The sequence below is a fragment of the Carassius carassius genome, chromosome 3 (genome assembly GCF_963082965.1).
Source record: "Carassius carassius chromosome 3, fCarCar2.1, whole genome shotgun sequence".
In the NCBI taxonomy this organism is placed as follows: Eukaryota; Metazoa; Chordata; class Actinopteri; order Cypriniformes; family Cyprinidae; genus Carassius; species Carassius carassius.
The window spans coordinates 44,187,691-44,212,390 of NC_081757.1; the positions used below are offsets into that span (position 1 = coordinate 44,187,691).

Consider the following 24,700-nt stretch of genomic DNA (forward strand, 5'->3'; position numbering starts at 1 on the left):
TCTGTGGACATATGCATCCCGCGCTCGAACTGGACACATACAATTTAGCTTCGCCTGGTCAGACTCCCGAAAGGGAGGAGGACAGAAGGCCTGCAGCACTACAGGTCGTGGTGTAACAGAGAGAACCTTAGGAACATATCCCGCTCGAGGGTATATGAACGCTTTAGTCATGCCTGGTGCAAACTCAAGATAAGAAGGGGCCACAGAGAGGGCCTGAAGATCTCCTACTCTCCGCAGAGAGGTAATAGCCAACAGAAAAGAGGTTTTAAGTGTGAGATGTCTGTCTGAGATATCTTGAATAGGTTCAAACGGGGGTTTGCACATTGCCTCTAACACCACAACCAAGTCCCACGGGGGAATACGGGACCGTACTGGAGGTCTCAGCCTCAGTGCACCACGGAGGAAACGTGTAACTAGGGGGTGTCTTCCCAGAGACTGACCGTCGAGAAGGGCGTGGTAGGCCGCAATGGCCGCCACGTAGACCTTCAGAGTAGAGTGGGTCAACCCTGCAGAGAGCCTAGCCTGTAGAAACTCCAGAACTGTACCAACTGGGCAGTTTGCTGGGTCTAGCTGACGGTCTCTGCACCATGAGGTGAAGAGTTTCCACCTCAGGGCGTACAGTTTCCTCGTAGAGGGAGCTCTGGATTGGAGAAGGGTCTCAACAACCTCAGTTGAGAGACCGGCTGCTAACAGTTGTGCCCCCTCAGGGGCCACACCCACAGCTTCCACAACTCCGGGCGAGAGTGAACTATCATGCCCTGCGCCTGTGAGAGTAAGTCTGTCCTGATCGGTATCTCCCACGGAGTAGATCTGAGAACCTTACTCGGCCCGGCCAGAACGGGGCTACTAATAGCAGACGGGCCCCGTCCCGGCGTACTCTCGCCAGAACTCCCGGGAGCAGAGCGATAGGGGGAAAGGCGTACAGACGAAGCCTCGGCCAAGTCTGTACCATAGCGTCCAGTCCCAGAGGAGCTGGATGAACTAGAGAGAACCAGAGGGGACATTGTGATGTCTCCTGAGTCGCAAAAAGGTCTACTTGAGCCCTGCCAAATACTCTCCATATCTGATCTACCACCCGTGGGTGAAGTCTCCATTCCCCGGGCCTCGGCCCCTGCCTCGACAGTATGTCTGCTCCCATATTTAACCTCCCAGGAATATATACTGCTCTTAATGAGAGGAGTTTGCTCTGGGACCACACCAGGATCTGGTGCGCCAGCTTGTACAAAGGGCACGAACGCAGACCTCCCTGGTGGTTGATGTAAGAGACCACTGATGTGTTGTCGGTGCACACCAACACATGGTGACCTCTCAGGTCTGGGAGGAAGTGCTTCAGTGCACGATAAACTGCTAGCATTTCTAGACAATTGATATGCCATGTTAGATGGCGGTCGCTCCACAGACCACGGGCAGGGTGGCCACTCATGACTGCACCCCAGCCGGTGAGGGACGCATCCGTCGCTAGTGTCACACGGTGACAAGGAGCTCCCAGCACCGGGCCCTGATTCAAGAACCAAGGTTTCTTCCACATGTCTAAGGCACGGAGGCAGCGCTGCGTGACCTTGATAGTGCGAAGCGGATTGCCCCTCGGGGAAAATCCCTTGGTCTTGAGCCACCACTGTAGGGGTCTCATGTACAGCAGGCCAAGAGGTATCACGTTGGAGGCAGCTGCCATCAGACCCAACAATCTCTGAAATAGTTTGACAGTGAGTGACTGGCCTTCTCTGACTCTCTTGACTGAGATGAGGATCGACTCGATACGAGCAGGGGACAATCGTGCCTGCATCGCGGTCGAATCCCATACTACGCCTAGATAGGTGGTTCTCTGAACCGGAGAAAGTACACTCTTCTTGGCGTTCAATCTCAAACCCAGCTCCCCCATATGTGCGAGAATGACATCTCGATGTCGAACCGCCATCTGCTCTGACTGAGCTAAGATCAACCAATCGTCGATATAATTGAGAATGCGGATGCCCTGCATGCGCAGGGGGGCCAGAGCCGCATCTACACACTTTGTGAACGTGCGGGGTGAGAGTGCGAGGCCAAAGGGAAGTACTCGATATTGGTAGGCTTCGCCCCCGAAAGCGAACCTCAGAAACTTCCTGTGTTGTGGAAGGATGGAGATATGAAAATATGCGTAAATATTTTGAGATCTATCGTGACAAACCAGTCCTCGGACCTGATCTGAGCTACAACATGCTTGATTGTGAGCATTCTGAACTTCAGTCTCATAACTGAACGATTTAAGACCCTCAAGTCTATAATCGGACGCAGCCCCCCATCCTTCTTTGGAACTATGAAATACCAGCTGTAAAATCCGGACTCCCTGTCCTGAGGAGGGACCACCTCGATGGCCTCCTTCTCTAATAGGGTTTTCACTTCCTGTTCCATAACCAGACCCTGCCTGGTGCCCACTATCTTGTGAACGACCCCGTTGAATATAGGCGGCACGGAGCCGAACTGAATGCGATAGCCTTTTTCTACTATGTGCAGTACCCAACGAGATACATTTGGCAGTAGTTTCCACGCTGCTAAATAATCTACTAAGGGAATCAGTCTCTCGAGACTGACCTCTGGTGTAAGAGACCCCCGCAGGGGCGGCGAGCGTCCCAGCCCTGCTACGCGCACGGGCGGAGGATACTGAGAGCGATGCTCGCTCGGGGCCGCTGCGCCCTGGAGCACTGGCAGGGTTGGCAGAACGACCCCCAGAGGGCGCTGAGGCGGGACGGGCACCGTGGACTGCGGTGTGTACCGTTCTACCCCAGCGGAGGCTGCCCTCTGAAACCCCGGGCCTTTGGCGTCAGGGTTTCTTGGCCGAGGACTTCTTAGCTTCAATAACTGCCCTTAGATCTAACTTGGGCTTAGAAGACCTCGGCCGAGAGCGTCGCTGAGACTCTCGTTCTCGACGCGGAGGAGCACGAGAGGCGACGCTCTGCTTCTGGGCCTCGCGGTGTGAGGAGCTAGGGTGCGGCTGGGGCATCTCCTTCCCAGATGCCCCGAGGGAGGAACTTATGGAACGCCGCCGCCTGTTTGCGGGCCTCCTGGAACCTGTCGACGACAGAATTGACTGCGTCGCTGAACAGGCCAGTCGGCTGGATCGGGGCGTCCATGAGGCAGACCCTATCCCGCTCTTTCATATCAGACAGGGTCAACCATAAGTGCCTCTCCGCGGCCACCATAGCTGCCATGGACCGCCCAATCGCTCGGGCGGTCTCCTTGGTGGCGCGGAGGGAGAGATCAGCGGTCCTTCTTAACTCAGAAATATCGTGGGACTTGATCTCCTCTCCCTCATCTAGCTCCTTAAGCAGGCCGGCTTGGTACGCCTGTAACACCGCCATGGTGTGCAGACACGCACCAGCCTGACCTGCAGCCGCATACCCTTTGCCCACCAAAGCCGAAGTTGTTCTCAGTGGCTTTGAGGGCAATGCCGGGGCCTTTAGAGACGATGCCGCGCCAGGGGACAGATAGCTCGTGAGCGTCTGTTCCACCCGGGGCATCGTTCTATAACCATACTCTCCTATCCCCACTACATTTCCGTAGTAATCAGACGAGGGGATGTAGAGGCGGGCCGAGAGTGGACGTTTCCACGTCGTGCTTCCGACTCTAGGGATTGGGTGCCGGATCTGGCAGAAGTCGAAGGAGATAGGGACTGGCCCGTCTCCATTCCCTCCACCAGATCGACTTGCGAACCCCACGAGTGCAGCCGCCGTTCTGCCTCGGCAGAAGCGGGACCAGCACCGTGGGGAACGCTGGCGAAGGCCCCCTCCTCGAAGAGGGCCCTCCGGGAACGAAGCAGCCGCACTGACATTCGCTCGCAGTGCGGGCAGTCGGCCCCCTCGAGAGCCGACTCAGCGTGCTTCGAACCCAGGCAAACCACGCACAGGTTGTGTGTATCCCCACCCGTTATATATCTCGGGCAGGGAGGAACACACAGCCTATAACGCGATTTGGAATCGCCAACAGAGTGCTTAACTTTCGCCTTACTTTTTGGCATGTCTAGGAGCTCTTTTTAACTGGACAGACAACAGTAAATAAGACTCACAAGACGGACAAAATGACATTCACACACAGAGCGCTTGCTGAAAGACGCGAAGCTGACGCCAGCTGCGTGGCACGTGCTTTTACAGCTTCCTGGTCGCTTACGTCACCACGCCCTTCCATTGGACTGATTACACACGATATTCAGAGTCGCGTACGCTGGACGCATTCCCCCAAAGCGCTTTCAACGCAGCTCGAGTTCCTGAAGAGGAACTATTATAAAGACTATATCCTGTTTGCCCAGTTGTCTTGCACTCTTTGAGTAATACCTGATCTCATCTCTATAGTATCATTACAACCTGATAGCATTTTTCCATCATTTTGCTACTGTTTAAGTAATAAAAAAGGTACTTAAACAGGTCCATTTGAAGTGACTGACTACTCCTTTATCACTGTTTTCTGAGACATTATTAAATACTTATCTCTGTGCCACTGCTGAATCTGAATACCATTCAGTGAGTCTGAAAGCCATCTGAATATATTCTACTGTTTTTGAGAAATTTCAGTGTATTTAGATGTCACATGCTTTTATAGATCTTCAAGTGCCTTATATTTAGTCCCCCTGTATATTTTAGTTGTTCTTTTTGGTCTGCTGCTTTGTCACCCTCTAAATATAGTATTACTTGGAGTAAGCCATTTAAAAGAAGAAGAGTAGCTTATCTCTTTTTGTTATACAACATTGGACTGATTATTCTTTAATAACACAGAAGCCTGTTCTTTTATGTAATCCTGTTTTTAATAAATAGTATATAGTTATGCATATTATGATAAAATATATGGTTTATTTAAATTGCGTATTGCGAGACTAACCCCCACCAAAATAAAAATAAAAAATGTTATTGTGGGGACCCCCCATAAGACTAGATTCAATTTGAGCACTGGTTTTATTCACATTCTGTTGTTCTAGAATCAGTCTCTAAATATACAACAGATTCTCTGTGGAGATGTTAGAACAGCTGATCACAATTTCACGACTTCATGTCATGTCTCTTGTTCATCACCACCAATCCACCAATCCAGAATTCTTTCATCATGGCAATGAGATATCAAGTCTCCAACACTATCCAACACAATTATGTTACTTATGATTTTATGTATCTGTCATAGCAGTTGTTTTTATATCTTTGATTTCAAAGACAGGGATATACAGTAGATGTTCTGCTGTTGTTTTCATCTGAATCTGAATGTGTCTCTCTATATAGTCTCATCAGTGATCATGATTGTTGCTGCTTCTGCGTTGGCTGTTCTGGTTACTACTGTTATTCTTTGGGTGGTTTGCAAAAAAAGAGCTGGTGAGTATTTAGAGTTTACAGGCATTACGTCAGACAAGAGTTAAACAATATCAGACTTCACATATTTAGAGAGGCACATCAGTTTCAGTTTCATCACGGAAATCTGCTAAGATGTGATGTTAAATATGTGGTGTGATCAAATGTTTGGGTGAACAGAAATCTACAAACTAACAAGAAATGTATTATCTGCATTATAATTCATCTAGACTTTTATAATTCATAGTTTGCATTATTTTAGTTTGTGAGCTATCATAAATATTCCCATTATTTTTCAGATAACAGAAAAGGGATTAATGACTCTGTGGTAAGTATCTTAATACCATTGACACTTGTATGAGTCGGTCATGAGTCTGGTACCCCCCCCCCCCTTCTGGTTATTGCACACACACACACACACACACACACTCATTACACGCACACACTCATTCACTCATTCACTCACCCTCAGCTGTTTCCAATTGTACCTGTTGTTGCGCTTACCCCCTCACACCTGCTCTCTCTTTCCCCTAATTATGTTTGCTACTTCTTGCCCTTCCTTTCCCTGTTTCTTTGCCAGATTATTTCTTTCGCTATGCTTACAGGTGGCAGTTTCCTGACTATCCGTTCCTGTCTTGTCCGAGGCCTGTCCCGAACCATTCAAGTCTCGTAGTCATCCAACCTGGCTCAGGTCTATCGCTATCTGTTCTATTCTAACGTTGCTCTACTCTCTGTCCAGCCCGCCTGCCGCAATCCAGCGCCCAGTACATCCGCCGTGCATAAATAGAGAGATCAGAGGACAAAGCCCGCTGGATCCCGTTCGCTATCTGGTTGCTGCCGCTACATTCATTGAAAGACTGTCTGTTCCTGAAACCTCAGTACTCACGGCTGCTCCTCTGTTTTCAATTTGAAGTATTTCTGTTTGGACTGTTTTCTCTCAATATTAAAGAGACAATTATTGCAGAGTCCTATTCACGTGGCTGTTGAACTGCAAGGGGACATGCTCGGCAGGCATAATGAGGAGCTGAACGCTACCCACCACGTGGTCGGGACGCTGGCCGCTCAACTCACTGATCTGACTCTTCAGGTTCGCCAGCTCAAGGAGGATCCACCCGTTCCTCCCCAGTCGTCGGAAGCCCCTGAGCCCAGGATTAACAATCCCCCATGCTATGCCAGTGATCCCACTCAGTGTCGGTCGTTTCTCACACAGTGTGAGGTGATTTTCTCCCTTCAACCCACTTCTTACTCCAGGGAGCGAGCTCGGGTGGCCTACGTCATCTCCCTTTTGACCGGTCGAGCTCGTGAATGGGGGACCGCCGCTTGGGAGGCTGAATCTGACTTCACCGTCCATTTCAATTCGTTCAAGGAGGAGATGATCCGGGTGTTTGATCGTTCAGCACATGGAGAGGAAGCTTCTCGTATCCTTTCCTCTCTTCGCCAGGGAAGACAGACAGTTGTGGATTATTCCATTGAATTCCGTACACTGTCGACCTCCTCTTGGTGGAATGAGCCAGCTCTTGTCGCACGCTTCTTAGAGGGGCTTAATGCCAACATCAAGGATGAGGTCATCGCTCGCGAACTACCTTCCGGTCGTGATTCGCTCATCGAACTAGCCATCCGTGTAGAGAAGCGGTTTGATCTCCGCCAACTCCTCCTTTCAACCAGCTGTTTCTACCTTATTCGCAGCCGCCTGTACCACCTCAGTATCAGAGCCCATGCAGGTTTGCGGCCTTCGTATATCTACCAAGGAGAGAGAACGCCGTGTTATCAATTGCCTATGCATGTATTGCGGAGTGGCCAACCACTTCGTATCTACATGTCCAGTAAAAGCCAACGCTCGCCAGTAGAGGAGGGATTACTGGTGAGCGCTACCTCTCTGATCGCTCTGTCTAGATCATGCACCAGCATCCCTATCACCCTGCACTGGTCTGATTCATCCGTTTCGTGTAACGCCCTGATAGACTCTGGCCCCGAAGGGAATTTTCTTGATGAGGCTTGGACACGTAAGAAAGGGATTCCCCTGAGGACACGTGAGAAGACCAAGCCCCTTTTTGCCCTTGATGGTAGTCCCCTTCCTATGGTTCATCTGCAGTCCACTCCCTTATCTCCCACTTAGTCAGGCAACCACAGGATTCTTTTCTTTATAGTTTTTCACTCTCCTTATTCCCCAAAAGTCTTAGGACACCCCTGGCTAGTTAAGAATAACCCCCATATTAACTGGTCTAATAATAGTATCCTTTCATGGAACTTATCTTGCCATGTCGAGTGCTTGTTGTCTGCTAACCATTCTGTTTCTCCTGTCTCTGTGTTTCAGGAGGAGCCGGGTGATTTGACTAGGGTACGGAGGATTATCATGATTTGCGAGCGGTCTTCAGTCGTTCACGGGCCACTTCTCTTCCTCCTCATCGTCCCCCTACGATTGCGGTATTGACCTCCTTCCCGGTACCACTCAACCCCGTGGCAGACTTTTTTCTTTGTCTGCTCCGGAACGCGAGGCACTTAGGGCCGGTACTATAGTTCCTTCGTTCCTCTCCGGCCGGCGCAGGTTTTTTCTTTGTTAAAAAGAAGGACGGCTCTTTGCGCCCTTGTATCGACTACAAGGGACTTAATGACATAACCATTAAGAATCGCTATCCATTGCCGCTTATGTCTTCTGCCTTTGAGTTGTTACAGGGGGCAAGAGTCTTCACTAAGTTAGATCTGCACAACGCTTACCATCTTATTCGCATCAAAAAGGGGGTCGAGTGGAAGACCGTGTTTAATACTCCGTTAGGTCACTTCGAATATCACATTCTCCCGTTCGGGCTCGTAAACGCTCCCGCAGTATTTCAAGCTTTAATCAATGTCGTCCTGAAAGATATGCTCAATATATTCGTCTATGTATATCTCGACGATATCTTGATCTTTTCTCCCTCTCTCCAGGTTCACGTACATCACGTACGCAGAGTCCTCCAGTGCCTATTAGAGAATCACCTCTTTGTGAAAGCAGAGAAATGTACCTTTCACGCACGATCCGTCCCCTTTCTCAGTTCCGTTATTTCGGCAGAGGGCATTAGTATGGATACTACTAAGGTTCAGACAGTCGCCAATTGGCCAATTCCTGCAACTCATGTGGCGCTGCAGTGCTTCCTTGGTTTCGCGAACTTTTAACAGTCAAGTTGAGCTTTAAATGGTCAGAGTCTGCCCAAAAGGCTTTCGATCATTTAAAGTCCCTATTTACTTCCGCCCCCTTTCCCAGCGCTCTTCCGTAGAAAACAAGGTTCACCCGTGCGCTTTTTTTTCCCCATCGTCTCTTGCCCGCGGAACGTAACTACGATGTTGGGAATCGAGTTTGCTGGCTATCCGTTTGGCTTTGGGTGAGTGGCGGCAGTGGTTAGAGGGTTCGTTTGTTGTTGGCGGCTGTACTGCGTTTGAGCTCCGTCACTAGATTCTTTTCATTGACTATTTTTTACTTAAAAATCAATTTTATACATCATCGTTTCCGTTTAAATAACGTGTGAATATATCCTCTATTGTATTCTACAACAAAAACAATCAGAGCGCCTCGCTATCACTAGTTTTATTTTGATCTCCCGGGTCCGCTATTAGCTGTTAGCCCATTAGCATCAGCAAGCGTGGTTGCTGCTAACTGCGCTTACATTGCTAAAACTCTATTCACACACATTACCACTGCTGTACTCACTGTTACTTGCTTTAATGGCGGATGAATGTCTCCACTCTGTGCAGCTCGAGATCGAGGCCGTGGGGAAGCAGATTCGCGACCTGGAGGAAAGGCAGGCCCAGCTGAGAGAGCGGAGAGCCGCGCTGGAATCATCCCGGGCTGACGCTCACAAGTCCGGGGTAAGTATACAGCATGCTGCTAACAGTCCCACCACGTCTACTCCGTGTGTTTCTATGCACAGGCCCGGTGCACCCAGGACGCGATCTTCCCAGATGTCCTTCACTGCGACGCCGGGACACCACGGACCCTGGGTGCATCCACAGCGGAGGATGCGAGCCGGGCCCCGGGCGACGACTTCTCCCCCTCCTGCCTTCGACATCTCCATCCGGAACCGCTTCGCTCCCCTCCGCGAGACAGGACGCGACGCTGTGATCATCGGAGACTCCATCGTCCGACACGTAAGTGCTACGTTAGCCGAAGGTAAAGTGCACACTCTTTGTTTGCCTGGTGCTCGTGTTCTCGATGTTTCTTCGCAGATACCCGCGATCCTGAAGGCCTACGAGAGCCCCAGAACGGTCGTGCTTCACGCCGGGGTTAACGACACCACGCTGCGGCAGACGGAGATGCTGAAGAGGGACTTCAGCAGCCTGATCGAGACGGTTCGCAGCACGACGCCCGCGGCGACGATCGTCGTGTCAGGACCACTGCCCACGTATCGACAAGGACACGAAAGGTTCAGTAGACTTTTTGCTTTAAATGAATGGTTGTTGTCATGGTGTAAAGAACAGAAACTGCTATTTGTTAATAACTGGAATCTTTTAGCGGAGCTGCTCTCTGACAACATCTCCAGGACATTTCGCTCCATGTGACTAGTAAGACAATTCTCAAATAACTATTATGATGACTTTTGTTCCACCCGCTTAAATGATAAAAGTACTTGCGCTGTAAAAACTATTAAGACGGTGTCTGTTCCCCGAATAGTGAGGTCAAAATATAATGTAGGATCTAGAAAAAATCTTAGCGTAATTAAACCAGAAAAATCTAAAGTAAATCAACAAAAACAATTTTTAAAATTAGGGCTCATAAATATTAGATCAATCACACCCAAAGCAGTTATTGTAAATTAAATGATCACAGATAATAGTTTTGATGTACTCTGCTTGACTGAAACCTGGCTAAAACCAAATGATTATTTTGGTCTAAATGAGTCTACTCCACCAAACTACTGTTATAAGCATGAGCCCCGTCAGACTGGTCGTGGCGGAGGTGTTGCAACAATATATAGTGATATTCTCAATGTTACCCAGAAAACAGGATACAGGTTTAACTCTTTTGAAATACTTCTGCTAAATGTTACACTGTCAGACATGCAAAAGAAATCTAATGTATATCTTGCTCTGGCTACAGTGTATAGACCACCAGGGCCGTATACAGAATTCCTAAAAGAATTTTGCAGATTTCCTCTCAGACCTTCTAGTTACAGTTGATAAGGCGCTAATCATGGGAGATTTTAATATTCACGTTGAAAATGCAAATGATACATTAGGACTTGCGTTTACTGACCTAATAAACTCCTTTGGAGTCAAGCAAAATGTCACCGGGCCCACTCATCGTTTTAATCATACACTAGATTTAATTATATCACATGGAATCGATCTTACTGCTATAGATATTGTACCCCAAAGTGATGATATTACAGACCATTTCCTTGTATCGTGCATGCTGCGTATAACTGATATTAACTATATGTCTCAGCGATACCGTCCGGGCAGAACTATTGTTCCAGCCACCAAAGAAAGATTCACAAATAACCTTCCTGATCTATCTCAACTGCTATTTGTACCCAAAAATACACATGAATTAGACAAAATTACTGACAACATGGGCACTATTTTCTCTAATACATTAGAAGCTGTTGCCCCCATCAAATTGAAAAAGGTTAGAGAAAAACGTACCGTGCCATGGTATAACAGTGATACTCACTCTCTCAAGAAAGAAACTCGTAGTCTTGAACGCAAATGGAGAAAAACTAACTTGGAAGTTTTTAGAATTGCATGGAAAAACAGTATGTCCAGCTATAGACAGGCTCTAAAAACTGCTAGGGCAGAGCATATCCACAAACTCATTGAAAATAACCAAAACAATCCAAGGTTTTTATTTAGCACAGTGGCTAAGTTAACAAATTACCAGACGCCACCTGATTCAAATATTCCACCAACGTTAAATAGTAATGACTTTATGAATTTCTTCACTGATAAAATAGATAACATTAGAAATACAATAGCGAATGTAGATTCTACAGCGTAGAATACTTCAGTTTCATCCATCGCACCCAAAGATAAACTGCAGTGCTTTACAAATATAGGACAGGAAGAGCTAAATAAACTTATCACTGTATCTAAACCAACAACATGTTTATTAGATCCTGTACCCACTAAATTACTAAAAGAGCTGTTACCTGTAGCCGAAGAACCGCTTCTCAATATCTTTAATTCGTCGTTATCTTTAGGTCACGTCCCAAAACCATTCAAGCTGGCGGTTATCAAGCCTCTTATTAAGAAACCAAAACTAGATCCTAGTGTACTGGCAAATTATAGGCCTATTTCAAATCTTCCATTTATGTCTAAAATTTTAGAAAAAGTTGTGTCTGCTCAATTGAGCACCTACCTGCATAAAAAATGATCTGTATGAAGAATTTCAGTCAGGTTTTAGGCCCCACCATAGCACAGAAACTGCACTTGTTAAAATTACAAATTACCTGCTCCTTGCGTCAGATCAAGGCTGCATCTCATTTCTAGTCTTACTTGATCTTAGTGCTGCGTTCGACACCATAGATCATGACATACTCATAGACCGATTAAAAAACTATACAGGTATTCAAGGGCAGGCTCTAAGATGGTTTAGATCCTACCTGTCCGATCGCTACCATTTTGTTTACTTAAATGGGGTGTCATCTCATTTATCATCAGTAAAATATGGAGTGCCACAAGGATCCGTCCTAGGTCCCCTTCTATTTTCAATATACATGTTGCCCCTTGGTAATATTATTAGAAAATACGGAATTAGCTTCCACAGTTATCTCAACGAGACCAGGTGAAACTTCCCAATTATCTAAGCTAACAGAGTGTGTTAAAAATGTAAAAGATTGGATGACAAATAATTTTCTCCAATTAAATTCGGATAAGACAGAGATATTAATTGTTGGACCAAAATACACTACACAGAATCTTGTAGATTACAATCTGCAACTAGACGGATGTACTGTTACTTCCTCTACAGTCAGAAATCTGGGTGTTATATTAGACAGCAATTTGTCTTTGGAAAATCATATTTCCAATGTTACAAAAACTGCATTCTTCCATCTTAGAAACATTGCCAAGCTACGAAACATGTTATCTGTTTCTGATGCAGAAAAGCTAGTTCATGCATTCATGACCTCTAGACTGGACTATTGTAATGCACTTCTAGGTGGTTGTCCTGCTTCGTGAATAAACAAGCTACAGGTAGTCCAAAATGCAGCAGCTAGAGTCCTTACGAGGTCAAGAAAATATGATCATATTACCCCAATTTTACAGTCTCTGCACTGGCTACCTATTAAGTTCCGTATCAGTTACAAATTATCATTACTTACCTATAAGGCCCTAAATGGTTTAGCTCCTGCGTACCTAACTAGCCTTCTACCATGCTACAACCCATCACGCACCCTAAGGTCACAAAACGCTGGACTTTTGGTAGTTCCTAGGATAGCAAAGTCCACTAATGGAGGTAGAGCTTTCTCACATTTGGCTCCCAAACTCTGGAATAGCCTTCCTGATAATGTTCGGGGTTCAGACACACTCTCTCGGTTTAAATCTAGATTAAAAACACATCTCTTTCGCCAAGCATACGAATAATGTATCTCTTAAATTGTGAGTGTAGTTGCATCTGATCAAATGTGCATTTTTATTCTTTAGCTTGGGTTAAACTAATTTTACTTTGTTGGATCAGCAGCTATGCTAACGATGTCTCTATTTTGTTTCTATGTTTTGCCACGGGATTTACATCCCGTGGTAACTAGGATTTACACAAACTCCAGTCTGGATCCAGAACACCTGAGAAGAGATGATGCTGACCCTGAATCAACAAACAGAACTAACAATTATTGCTACATGTGTGACTGCATCATATAATAACTATTAATTAATAATATTGATAGTTCATCGTCTAGCTGACTACGTCTTGTATTATTATTATTTATTTTATTTTTTTCTAAAATCCTGTCAAACGTGCACAAACTACTAGCTACTACTAAATATTGTAGAAACATAATTTTCTGTAAAGTTGCTTTGTAACGATTTGTATTGTAAAAAGCGCTATACAAATAAACTTCAATTGAATTGAACAGACGCTCCCTTGATCCCCGAGGAAATCACCTCGCCTGGTCGTATCGTCAGTGTGGCTGTCTGGGGAATCGAGAGATTAGTTAAGCGCGCCCTCTCACGCTCTGTCGCTCCATATAACGTTACTAGGGATCGTCTGTTTGTACCCGTTACAGCACGTTCAGTGGTACTTCAGTAGGTTCTCAGACTTAGTCTAGTAATTCCCCACCCGCCGGTCTTCTTAGTCCTCTACCCACTCCGTCTCATCCATGGTCTCATATCGCCCTTGACTTTATTACCGGCCTCCCTTCGTTGGCCGGTAATACCATCATTTTGACTGCCGTGGACCGATTTTCTAAGGCCACGCATTTTATTCCCCTCGCTAAACTTCCCTCTGCTAAAGAGACAGCCCAGATAATGGTCACTCACTTGTTTAAGATTCACGGTCTTCCCTCAGACATCGTTTCTGATAGGGGACCTCAGTTCATGTCCCAGTTCTGGATGGAATTTTGCCGTCAGATCGGTGCGTCCGTCAGCCTTTCCTCCCAGACTAAAGGACAGGCTGAGCACACCAACCAGATCGTCGGTCGACTCCTGCGTAGTTTGGTTTTTCGTAACCCCTCTTCCTGGGCAGAGCAGCTGCCCTGGGCTAAGAATATGCCCATAATTCTTTGCCTACGTCCGCCACCGGTCTTTCTCCGTTTCACTGTTGCTTAGGGTATCAGCCTCCTCTGTTTTCCTCTCAGGAGGCTGATTCCAATGTACCCTCGGTTAAGGCTTTCATTCAGCACTGTAAGCGCACCGGGAGAAGGGTTAGGTCGGCTCTCTGTCGTTCTAAGACAAGTTTTCAAAGAACTGCTAACAAGCATCGTGTCAAGAGCCCTAAGTATATTTGTGGCCAGAGAGTGTGGCTTTCCACCCTCAATTTGCCTCTCCAGGCTACTTCTCGTAAGCTGGCTCCCCGCTTCATCTGTCCTTTTCAGATTTCTAAGGTCATCAGTCCTGTTGCTGTCAAATTGAGACTCCCTCCTTTATCTCCACCGTGTTCATCCCGTTTTTCATGTCTCGTGTGTCAAACCAGTCGTGCGCGCCCCTTCTCGTAACCCCCCCCCCCCCATCCCGGTTCGTGTCGAGGGAGCCCCTACTTACACCGTTCGCAAGCTCCTTGATATTCATCGTCGCAGCCATGGACATCAGTTCCTTGTGGACTGGGAGGGGTACGGTCCGGAGTAGAGAATTTGGATTCCCTCCCAGGACATTCTGGACTGCTCGCTCATTGATGACTTCCTCCGGTCCCACCCGGCCCCTTCCTTGGGAGCACCGGGAGGTGCTCGTTGAGGGAGGGGGTACTGTTATGAGTCGGGTCATGAGTCTGGTATCCTCCTACCCCCCCACCCCCACCCCCCTTCTGGTTATTGCACACACACACTCATTACACACACACACTCATTCACTCACCCTCAGCTGTTTCCAATTGTACCTGTTGTTGCGCTTACCCCCTCGCACCTGCTCTCTCTTTCCCCTAATTATGTTTGCTACTTCTGGCCCTTCCTTTCCCTGTTTCTTTGCAAGATTATTTCTTTCGCTATGCTTACAGGTGGCAGTTTCCTGACTATCCGTTCCTGTCTTGTCCGAGACCTGTCCCAAACCATTCAAGTCTCGTAGTCATCCAACCTGGCTCAGGTCTATCGCTATCTGTTCTATTCTAACATTGCTCTACTCTCTGTCCAGCCTGCCTGCTGCAAACCGGCGCCCAGTACATCCGCCGTGCATGCTTAGAGAGATCAGAGGACAAAGCCTGCTGGATCCCGTTCGCTATCTTGTTGCTGCCGCTACATTCATTGAGAGACTGTCTACTTTATGTTCCTGAAACCTCAGCGCTTACGGCTGCTCCTCTGTTTTCAATTTGAAGTATTTCTGTTTGGACTGTTTTCTATCACTATTAAAGAGACAATTATTGCATTTCGCTTTTGGGTCTAATCTCTCTTCATAACAGACTCATTGATACATTAGCTAGCTATTATTTAGTCTATAATCACTGCTCCAGAGCAGAAGGTCTCAGTTATATCTGTACTTGTATTAGTCAGGTTAGATAAATGCATCAGCTGAATGAAAAGTTAGTATATGAACTGTTTACTGTTTCTTTTTAAATGTCACAGATAACAATAAATATAATGGAACCATCTGATGCAATCATAACTTCACTATGTTTCCATTAATGTTTAGGAGCAGAAAGATGATGCGACTTATACTGAGATTGACACAAACTGGAAAATCGGAGACAAAAATAACAAGGTGAGTAAAACACTTCCCTGTTCTTCTGTTTATGCCCACTATTGCCATCCATCTTCTCTTAACAGTTTGACACAAGTTGTTTTCTTAGGCTCTAACATCATGCTAATATATTTGTGAGTTAACATTTGCATCTTGTTTGACAATATTTGTGATGTCCATGCAGGTTCATGATGACTATGAAGTGATTTATTCTTTTATCACACAAGCAACAGTTGAACCTCAGGATGACTGCATTTGTGAACTAGAACCATCAGAAATAAGTTAAACAGTCATTAATTATACAAAGTCCTCCTAATATCAGTCGCAGAGGAATGTGAACCTTATATTAGTTTTTATACAGTATATGGTTAAACCTTTAGGATACAGTGGAGTTTGTGCAAAACTATTTCTGTTAGTGAGCAGATTGTGTCTGTGAGGGATGTCAATAGTCAATGTCAATAGTTTTTCATTGTAAATATGTTGCGATGTAAGAAGAAAGAAATAATGTCTAGGGTGTCATTTTATGATTTAATGATTATATAGTACTTTAATGGTTCTATTGACTATTGTTTAAGTATGTCGAGGAAGAAATATTTGAAAATAAATGCATTGCCAAAAGATTGAGATCATTTAATAATAAAAACACTCATCTTACAAGTATTGAAGAATACTTGCAACTACATTGAAGTCTTATAGTTAGGTATGACTCATAGTAGTCCTTTCTTTGGGAACCAATCTACACTGATAGTGTTATACGTTTTTGACTGAATAAAAAGAATCAAGTAATCACACAATTAGTTGTCAGTTAATTATCAATGTTATGGATCACTGCTGAGTAATACAAACTAAAGGAACTCTGTCAAAGACCCTATTTTAGGGGACAGTCATTTGTACTGTCTGAAACCATAGTTGACATTAGCAAATACACTCATTCTATCCCACAATGCACTGCAAAAATAAGTGTACAACCTATGGAAAAAATAAATTTATTAAAAAAATCACAAAATAATATTTGATAGGTAAAATTAATTTTCACTATAAATCCTTTAGTCAAACTTTAATTGCCTTATCTTTATATGTGAACATCACATAATTCACCTTTGAAGAAGTTGTCTGCATATAAGGTGGTCTGTTGATGTTGTGCCTGTATTGAGACAGCTTCTCTTGTATATACAGGGTCAAATAAAGTTCTCTACCATGATCTACTCTTAGTTTGTCCCACATAGCATTGTTAGCCACTGTTGTTCTGCAATAACACAATAAGTTGATTGTTATGCACACTGCATTGATGGATAGATATTAATGTAGTAAAAATTACAGAAATACAGAACACAATTTATTTCTGATAGATTGACCATTTCAGCCAATTCTAGTATAATGTATAATAATCACATGCAATGCTTTCTGTTGTATGCTTTTCATTTTCTATGGAGTTGCCTGTAAATTTCCTCATAAATAACAAGGTTGTTTTTACTGGCATTGTGGCAGAAGCAACATTTTTGCTGCTAAAGCCATCAATAGCCAAGATGTGTAATTCAGAACATTCCCAGCTTCTCATTCTGGTCTATGTGGAGTTTGTGTTCCATAAACTGGGTTTAGTTCCCCTTCGTCAGATCACTACAACGTGAGTCAGAATTGATTCTGACGAATGGGGATCGCTTGCGAGAGCCTATCTACTTCGAGTGAAATAAAATGAGCCAATGCATATTGGCATGCGATAATTGCATCAGCTGCTATGTATCGAAGCGCGAGTATATAACAAGCAGCAGGTGCATTCGCATACCTGTCTTTCGCTTCAGAGCCAGACAGTGAATGCTGTTCCTGTCTCCTGCAAGATTATACAGAATAGTGATTCAAGTCTCTGCGAGGAAGCCTCTGTGTGGTGTTGGTGTGACGACACGTGCCGCGGTAGTCGCAATTTCTATATGTCAACAAATTTGACCAAAACAGCTGTTCTGACAGCTTTGTTAATTCGGTGGGTGTGACACGCAGAGTGAGTGCTCATACAGGGTTGCACTACTTCCCTGTGTGTAGCCGCGGCTATCTCCCTGTGCGTTACAGCACTTCAGAGGGCTTCTAAAAGAGCTGACACGATCTGTCTATGTCTTTTTCAAGATGTCATAAAGATCGTGTGATTCTGGATGCGGCCAATGTTTCACTCCTGCAGACGGGCATGATCGCTGTATCATGTGCTTGGGCTATAGGCACGCTGAGATGGCGCTCACTGATGACTCATGTTCTCCTTGCGGGAACATGACCATCACATCGGTATGGTCGAGACTCTGTTACCTCGAAAGAGGTGGAGCCCTTCGCTTATTCCCCGCTCTAGCCCTTCTTCTGCCCAGCTGAAGAAGCCTACTTCGGTTAATAGCCTTGTTGAATTGAGGATCACAGTGAGAGGTAACCCACCTACCCAGTCTCCTCGGGCCCCTCTCTGCTCTGTAATGCTACCCACGGAGACTCCCTGAGAGCGCGCCGGGCCAGCCCCCAGTGGTCCGAGTCGTTTCTTTTGGAGCTCCACCGGATGATCAGATGTCGGTCGCTGCATTGGAGGGTGAGCTAATGTCATCTGGGGATGACGACTCGGCTGCTCTGCCCCCCTCGGGTGTGCCAGCATTGTCCAAGTCAGACCCAAAGCTCACAGCTATGCTTTCCCGGGCCGCCGCAAGTGTCCGGCTCGAGTGGAATCCTGAACCTTCATGGCTGGACGATTGGTATCTCGGGGCGGCCCATGCTGGTTCTCAGCACCCTGCCCCAGTGCCTTTCTTTCCGGAAGTGCATGAGGAGGTGGACCGCTTCTTTTTCTGCTGGGAACCATTCTAGTGTCTCTTCCTCCCTCACTACCCTCGACGGCGGGGCAGCTAAGGGTTATGTGGAGATTCCTCCTGTGGTGCGGTCTGTGGCGATGCAGCTGTGTCCCAAGACTGCTACCTCCTGGCGTGGAAATTTCCACGCCTCCCCTCCCGGGCATGTAAGTTCTTGTCCACTCTCGTTTTTGATTGCATCCGTCCCCAGGATTGGTTTGCAGCAATCTACCTGAAGGATGAATACTTTCATGTCTCGATTCTTCCTGGACACAGACCGTTCCCTGCGGTTTGCCTTCAATGGACGGTTTGCCTTCAATGGACTACACAGACCGTTCCCTGCGGTTTGCCTTCTTCGGGCTGTCCCTGTCGCCCCATGTCTTCATGAAAGTCACGTGGCGTTCGTATTCTGGCTCAGTCCTGGCTCGAGAGCAGTTGTACGAACACAGGGACATGGTGCTCTGTCACCTCAGCCTGTTGGGCCTTTGGGTCAACTGGGACAAGAGCAAACTCTCCCATGCGTATAGGATCTCTTATCTCAGTATGAACTCGGTCTACCAGACAGCGCGACTCACAGAGAAGCGCGTCCGTTCAGTGTTGAACTGCTTGAGTACAATCGAGAACAGAACAGCGGTCCCATTGAAACTTTTTGCTGCTGTGGTAACACCGCTCGGATTGCTTCATATGACACCGCTTCAGCACTGGCTTCACGGCCGAGTCCGGAGATGAGCGTGGCAGAGCGGCACGTATCGGATGCAAGTCACCCTGCACTGCCTCCATACCTTCAGGCCGTGGTCAGACCCTTCGTTTCTATGGGCAGGTGTTCCCCTGGAACAAGTGTCCAGGCATGCTGTGGTCTTCACGGATGCCTCTGCTGTTTCAGGTCTGTGGGCGGGGCCTCAACTGCATTGGCACATCAATTGCCTCGAGTTGCTCACAGTATGCCTTGCCCTGGGCTGCCTCAAAGGGCCGCTACACGGCAAACACATACATGTCCGAACAGACAGCACTGTGACCGTTGCGTACATGAACCGTCAAGGTGGTCTACGCTCCCGCCGCATGTCGCAGCTCGCCCACCATCTCCTCCTATGGAGACGGAAGCATCTGAGGTCACTTTGTGCCATTCACATCCCTGGCGTGCTCAATCGTGCAGCATACAAGCTCTCACGACAGCTTACGCTTCCGAGAGAATGGCATCTCCATCCCCAGGTGGTCCAACTGGTATTGGACTTCTTCGGAGCCGCTCAGATAGATCTGTTTGCCTCTCTGAACTCGACCCATTGCCAGTTGTTTTATTCCCTGTCCGAGAGGACCCTCGGCACGGATGCACTGGCGCACAGCTGGCCCCGGGGCCTACGCAAGTATGCATTTCCCTCAGTGAGCCTTCTCACACAGACTCTGTTCAAAGTCAGGCAGGACGAGGAGCAGGTCTTGCTAGTTGCACCATATTGGCCCAACTGGACCTGGTTCCAAGAACTCCTCTGAGGAGGACCTGATTTCTCAGAGATGGGGCATGCTATGGCACCCGCGTCCGGACCTCTGGAAACTCCATGTCTGGTCCCTGGTCCCCGGACGAGCCGCGGAGGTTCTAGGTGATCTACCTCAGGTGGTGGTAGATACCATCACTTGTGCTAGAGCCCTCTCAACAAGGCACCTCTATGCCCTGAAGTGTAACCTGTTCGTTGAATGGTGTTCTGTATCATCCTCACCCCCGTCTATACCCTATTGGGACCTGTCTCTCATGCTCGGCGCACTGCAGGGACCTCCCTTTGAACCAGACATCGGACATCATCGGACATAATCGGACATATTTCCATTTGGCTGAAAAACTCTCATTTAACGTTGAATGTCAAAACGGTTTCTGTTTTTTACAAATCGCCGTAAGTTCTCGCTATGTAAAACTGAACCAAAATCATAATTGAAGGTCAGGAAATCTTGAGGGTTGACCAAATTAAATATTTAGAATCAGAATCAGAATGAGCTTTATTGCCAGGTATGTTTACACATACGAGGAATTTGTTTTCGTGACAGAAGCTCCGCAGTACAACAGAATGACAGCGACAGAACATAAAACACATAATAAAAGAATATAAAAATACAAAAAATACAAATAAGTAGATAAGGAATGACAATATACAAATTTACAATTGTAGGCAGGTATATTACAAAAATGCAGTTATGTATGTACATGTATATTATGTGCAAAATGTAAGTGTATACTAAGTATGTGTGTTAGTTAAATTAAGTGTATGTGTATATAAATATAAAGTGTAGTGTGTTCAGTGTGTATCAGCTGTTCATAAGATGGATTGCCTGAGGGAAGAAACTGTTCCTGTGTCTGGTCGTTCTGGTGCTCAGTGCTCTGTAGCGTCGACCAGATGGCAACAGTTCAAAGAGGGAGTGTGCTGGATGTGAGGAGTCCAGAGTGATTTTAACAGCCCTTTTGCTCACTCTGGATAAGTACAGTTCTTGAATAGATGGGAGAGTTGAACCGATGATTCGCTCAGCAGTCCGGACTACCCTCTGTAGTCTTCTGAGGTCAGATTTAGAAGCTGAGCTGAACCAGACAGTTACTGAAGTGCAGAGGATGGATTCGATGATGGTGGAGTAGAACTGTTTCAGCAGATCCTGTGGCAGGTTAAACTTCCTCAGCTGGCGAAGGAAGTACAACCTCTGCTGGGCCTTTTTCACAATGGAGTCAATGTGAATGTCCCACTTCAGGTCCTGAGAGATAGTGGTGCCCAGGAACCTGAATGACTCCACTGCAGTCACAGTGCTGTTCATGATGGTGAGTGGGGGGAGTGCAGGGGGGTTTCTCCTGAAGTCCACGATCATCTCCACTGTTTTGAGCGTGTTAAGCTCCAGGTTGTTGAGAGTGCACCAGACAGCCAGCTCTTTAACCTCCTGCCTGTAAGCAGACTCGTCACCGTCCTGAATGAGGCCGATGAGTGTGGTGTCATCTGCAAACTTCAGGAGCTTGACAGAGGGGTCCTTAGATGTGCAGTCATTAGTGTACAGGGAGAAGAGCAGTGGGGAGAGAACACAGCCCTGGGGAGCTCCGGTGCTGGTTGTACGGGTGCTGGATGTGTATTTTCCCAGCCTCACTAGCTGCTGCCTGTCTGTCAGGAAGCTGTTGATCCACTGACAGACGGAGGTGGGCACGGAGAGCTGAGTTAGTTTGGGCATGAGGAGGTTTGGCATGATCGTGTTAAAAGCCGAGCTGAAGTCCACAAACAGGATCCTCACATAGGTCCCCGGTCTGTCTAGGTGTTGCAGAACATAATGCAGTCCAATGTTTACTGCATCGTCCACAGACCTGTTTGCTCTGTAGGCAAACTGAAGAGGATCCAGCAAGGGTCCAGTGATGTCCTTCAGGTGAGCCAGCACCAGTTTTTCAAATGACTTCATGACTACAGACGTTAGAGCCACAGGCCTGTAGTCATTTAGTCCTGTAATTTTGGGTTTCTTGGGGATGGGGATGATGGTGGAGCGTTTGAAGCATGAAGGGACTTCGCACAGCTCCAGCGATCTGTTGAAGATCTTTGTGAAGATGGGGGCCAGCTGGTCAGCACAGGATTTCAGACAGGCTGGTGTAACACAATCTGGGCCTGGTGCTTTTTTCCTTTTCTGCTTCTGGAAGACCTGGCGCACCGCATCCTCGCTGATCTGTATTGCAGGTGTGGGGGAGAGGGGGGATGCAGGAGGTGTGAATGGTGAGAGTGCTTGATTGGAGAGGTGTTCAGGATGGGTTGCAGGAGCTGTTAATGGTGTGAACGGTTGTTTGGAGAGGCATTCAGGGTTGGTTGCAGGAGTTGTGAATGGTGAGAGCGGTTGATTGGAGAGGTGATCAGGATGGGTTGCAGGAGCTGTTAATGGTGTGAACGGTTGTGTGGAGAGGCATTCAGGGTTGGTTGCAGGAGCTGTTAATGGTGTGAACGGTTGTTTGGAGAGGCATTCAGGGTTGGTTGCAGGAGTTGTTATTGGTGTGAATGGTTGTGTGGAGAGGTGTTCAGAGCAGGTGATGGGTGTTCTTTCAAACCTGCAGTAAAACTCGTTCAGATCGTCTGCCAGTCGTTGATTCTCCACAGTGCTGGGGGGTGGTGTCTTGTAATTGGTGATTTTCTTTAGACTTTTCCACACTGATGCTGAGTCGTTCGAAGTGAACTGAGTCCTTATTTTTCCAGAATAATTCCTCTTTGCCACTCTGATCTCCTTTTCCAGTGTGTATTTAGCCTGTTTATACAAGACATTGTCCCCCTTCCTGTAAGCATCTTCTTTGGCCTGACGGAGCTGTCTGAGTTTTGCAGTGAACCACGGTTTGTCATTGTTGTAATTTAGTTGAGTCTTGGTAGGAATACACATATCCTCACAGAAACTGATATATGATGTTACGGTCTCTGTGAGTTCGTCCAGATCGGTGGCAGCAGCTTCAAAAACACTCCAATCAGTGAGGTCAAAACAAGATTGTAAATCCTGCTCTGCTTCATTAGTCCATCTTTTTACAGTCCTTAATACAGGTTTAGCTGATTTTAGTTTCTGCCTGTAGGTCGGTATAAGATGAACCAGAAGGTGATCAGAACGTCCCAAATCTGCTCGTGGAACAGAGTGAAATGCATCCTTTATTGTTGTGTAACAGTGATCCAATATATTACTGTCTCTTGTGGGACAAGTAACATGCTGTCTGTATTTTGGCAGTTCACGGGAGAGATTGGCTTTATTAAAGTCCCCAAGAATGATTAAAACAGAGTCTGGGTGTTGTTGTTCTATCTCTGTGATGTGCTCAGCGAGTTCCTGTAAAGCTGAGCTCACGTGCGCTTGAGGAGGGATGTAAACACTCACCAGAATGAGCGAGTGAAACTCCCGCGGCGAATAGAACGGCTTGCAGTTAATGAAGAGCGTTTCGAGATTTGAGCAGCACGTCTTCTTTAACACAGTTACATCTGTACACCACCGTTCATTGATGTAAAAGCATGTCCCGCCGCCGCGCGATTTCCCCGTTGATTCTGCATCGCGATCCGCTCTAAACAGCTGAAAGTCCGGCAGATGGAGCGCGCTGTCCGGTATGGTGTCATTCAGCCAAGTTTCCGTGAAACACAGAGCAGCAGAGTGAGAGAAATCTTTATTTGTCCGAGAGAGCAGAAGCAGTTCGTCCGTTTTGTTGGGAAGAGAGCGGAGATTTGCCAGATGGATGCTAGGCAACGGCGTTCGAAATCTGCGTTTTCTGAGTCTCACGAGCGCTCCCGCTCGCTTTCCACGCCTGCGCGTCCTCTTGAAGCGTGTGATCAGCGCAGCCGCTCCGCCGACAAGAATGTCTAGCAAAACATCAGAATAGTCGAAAACCGGTGAAATATCGGGAGATGTGTGTAGCCGAATATCCAGCAATTCGTCCCTGGTGAAACTGATTGCATGAATATAACTAAAGACAGGACAAACTAACAAAAACACAAAAACAACTGCAGAGCACGTCACGGAGGCAGCCATCCTGTATCGGCGCCACTCAAAGAGGAGTCATTCTTGACCCAAATTTAAATTAAAGAAAACATATTAAAAAATAACCAACACGTTGAAAATTAACATAGCACATTTTAGATATATTAGGAACTCTCTGACTATAGATGCATCTAATTTATATCTAAATGCAATGATAATTCTGCACTTTCGTTACTGCATGACGAGTTGGCCACAGGCATGTAAAGCAGCATTAAGGCCACTGGAATCATTATATAAAACTTCTCTTAAGGTTCATGACAAGAAATCACGGCTATTTCATCACTGTCATATTCTTAAAAAACATAGTATATTAAGTTTTGAAAACATAATCGTATATTCTAATCTCTGTCTTTTGTTCAAGAGAATAAATGGTACTGCAGCTCCTCCATTAAAAAAGTTCATTTCACTGAGTTCAGAAATTACATCTATGGCCACTCGGTCGACTGTTCGGGGCAAGTGTAGGATTCCTCAGTGTAAAACAGCATTTGGCAGCTCAGCTTTCTCAATTGTGGCCATTAGACAGTGGAATAAGTTGCCAACAGAGTTGACCACATGTGAACATTTTAACACTTTTTCACATTGGGCCAAAAAGTGGCTTCTTCTAAAGCAAACAGGTTCACATAATGTTTTTTTTTTGTGTATTAATTTATGTGTATGTGAGAGTGTATTAGCCTGCCCAGGGACTAAAGGTGCAAAATTAGCATAAATGCTACAACCTGGTATAATGCATCTCTCCTTTTTAAGGTTAATGTATATTTTACAGTGTCCCTGTTCAAAAGAAAAAAAAAACACTGTTGAGTTCCTGTCACT

At 46.4% G+C, this 24,700-nt stretch overlaps 1 protein-coding gene across 2 annotated transcripts in view; it reads left to right on the forward strand.

The window, feature by feature from the left end:
- Positions 1-15,939, forward strand: part of LOC132127618 (obscurin-like) — a 499,117-nt gene extending 483,178 nt beyond the window's left edge. For both annotated transcript variants that reach the window (XM_059539573.1, XM_059539582.1), the window contains 2 exons: positions 15,549-15,617; positions 15,781-15,939. In XM_059539573.1, coding sequence (XP_059395556.1) covers positions 15,549-15,617; positions 15,781-15,882 — 171 coding nt within the window. In that variant the 3' untranslated portion in view covers positions 15,883-15,939. The remainder of the gene's footprint in view (positions 1-15,548; positions 15,618-15,780) is intronic.
- The last annotated feature ends 8,761 nt before the right edge of the window (positions 15,940-24,700 follow it).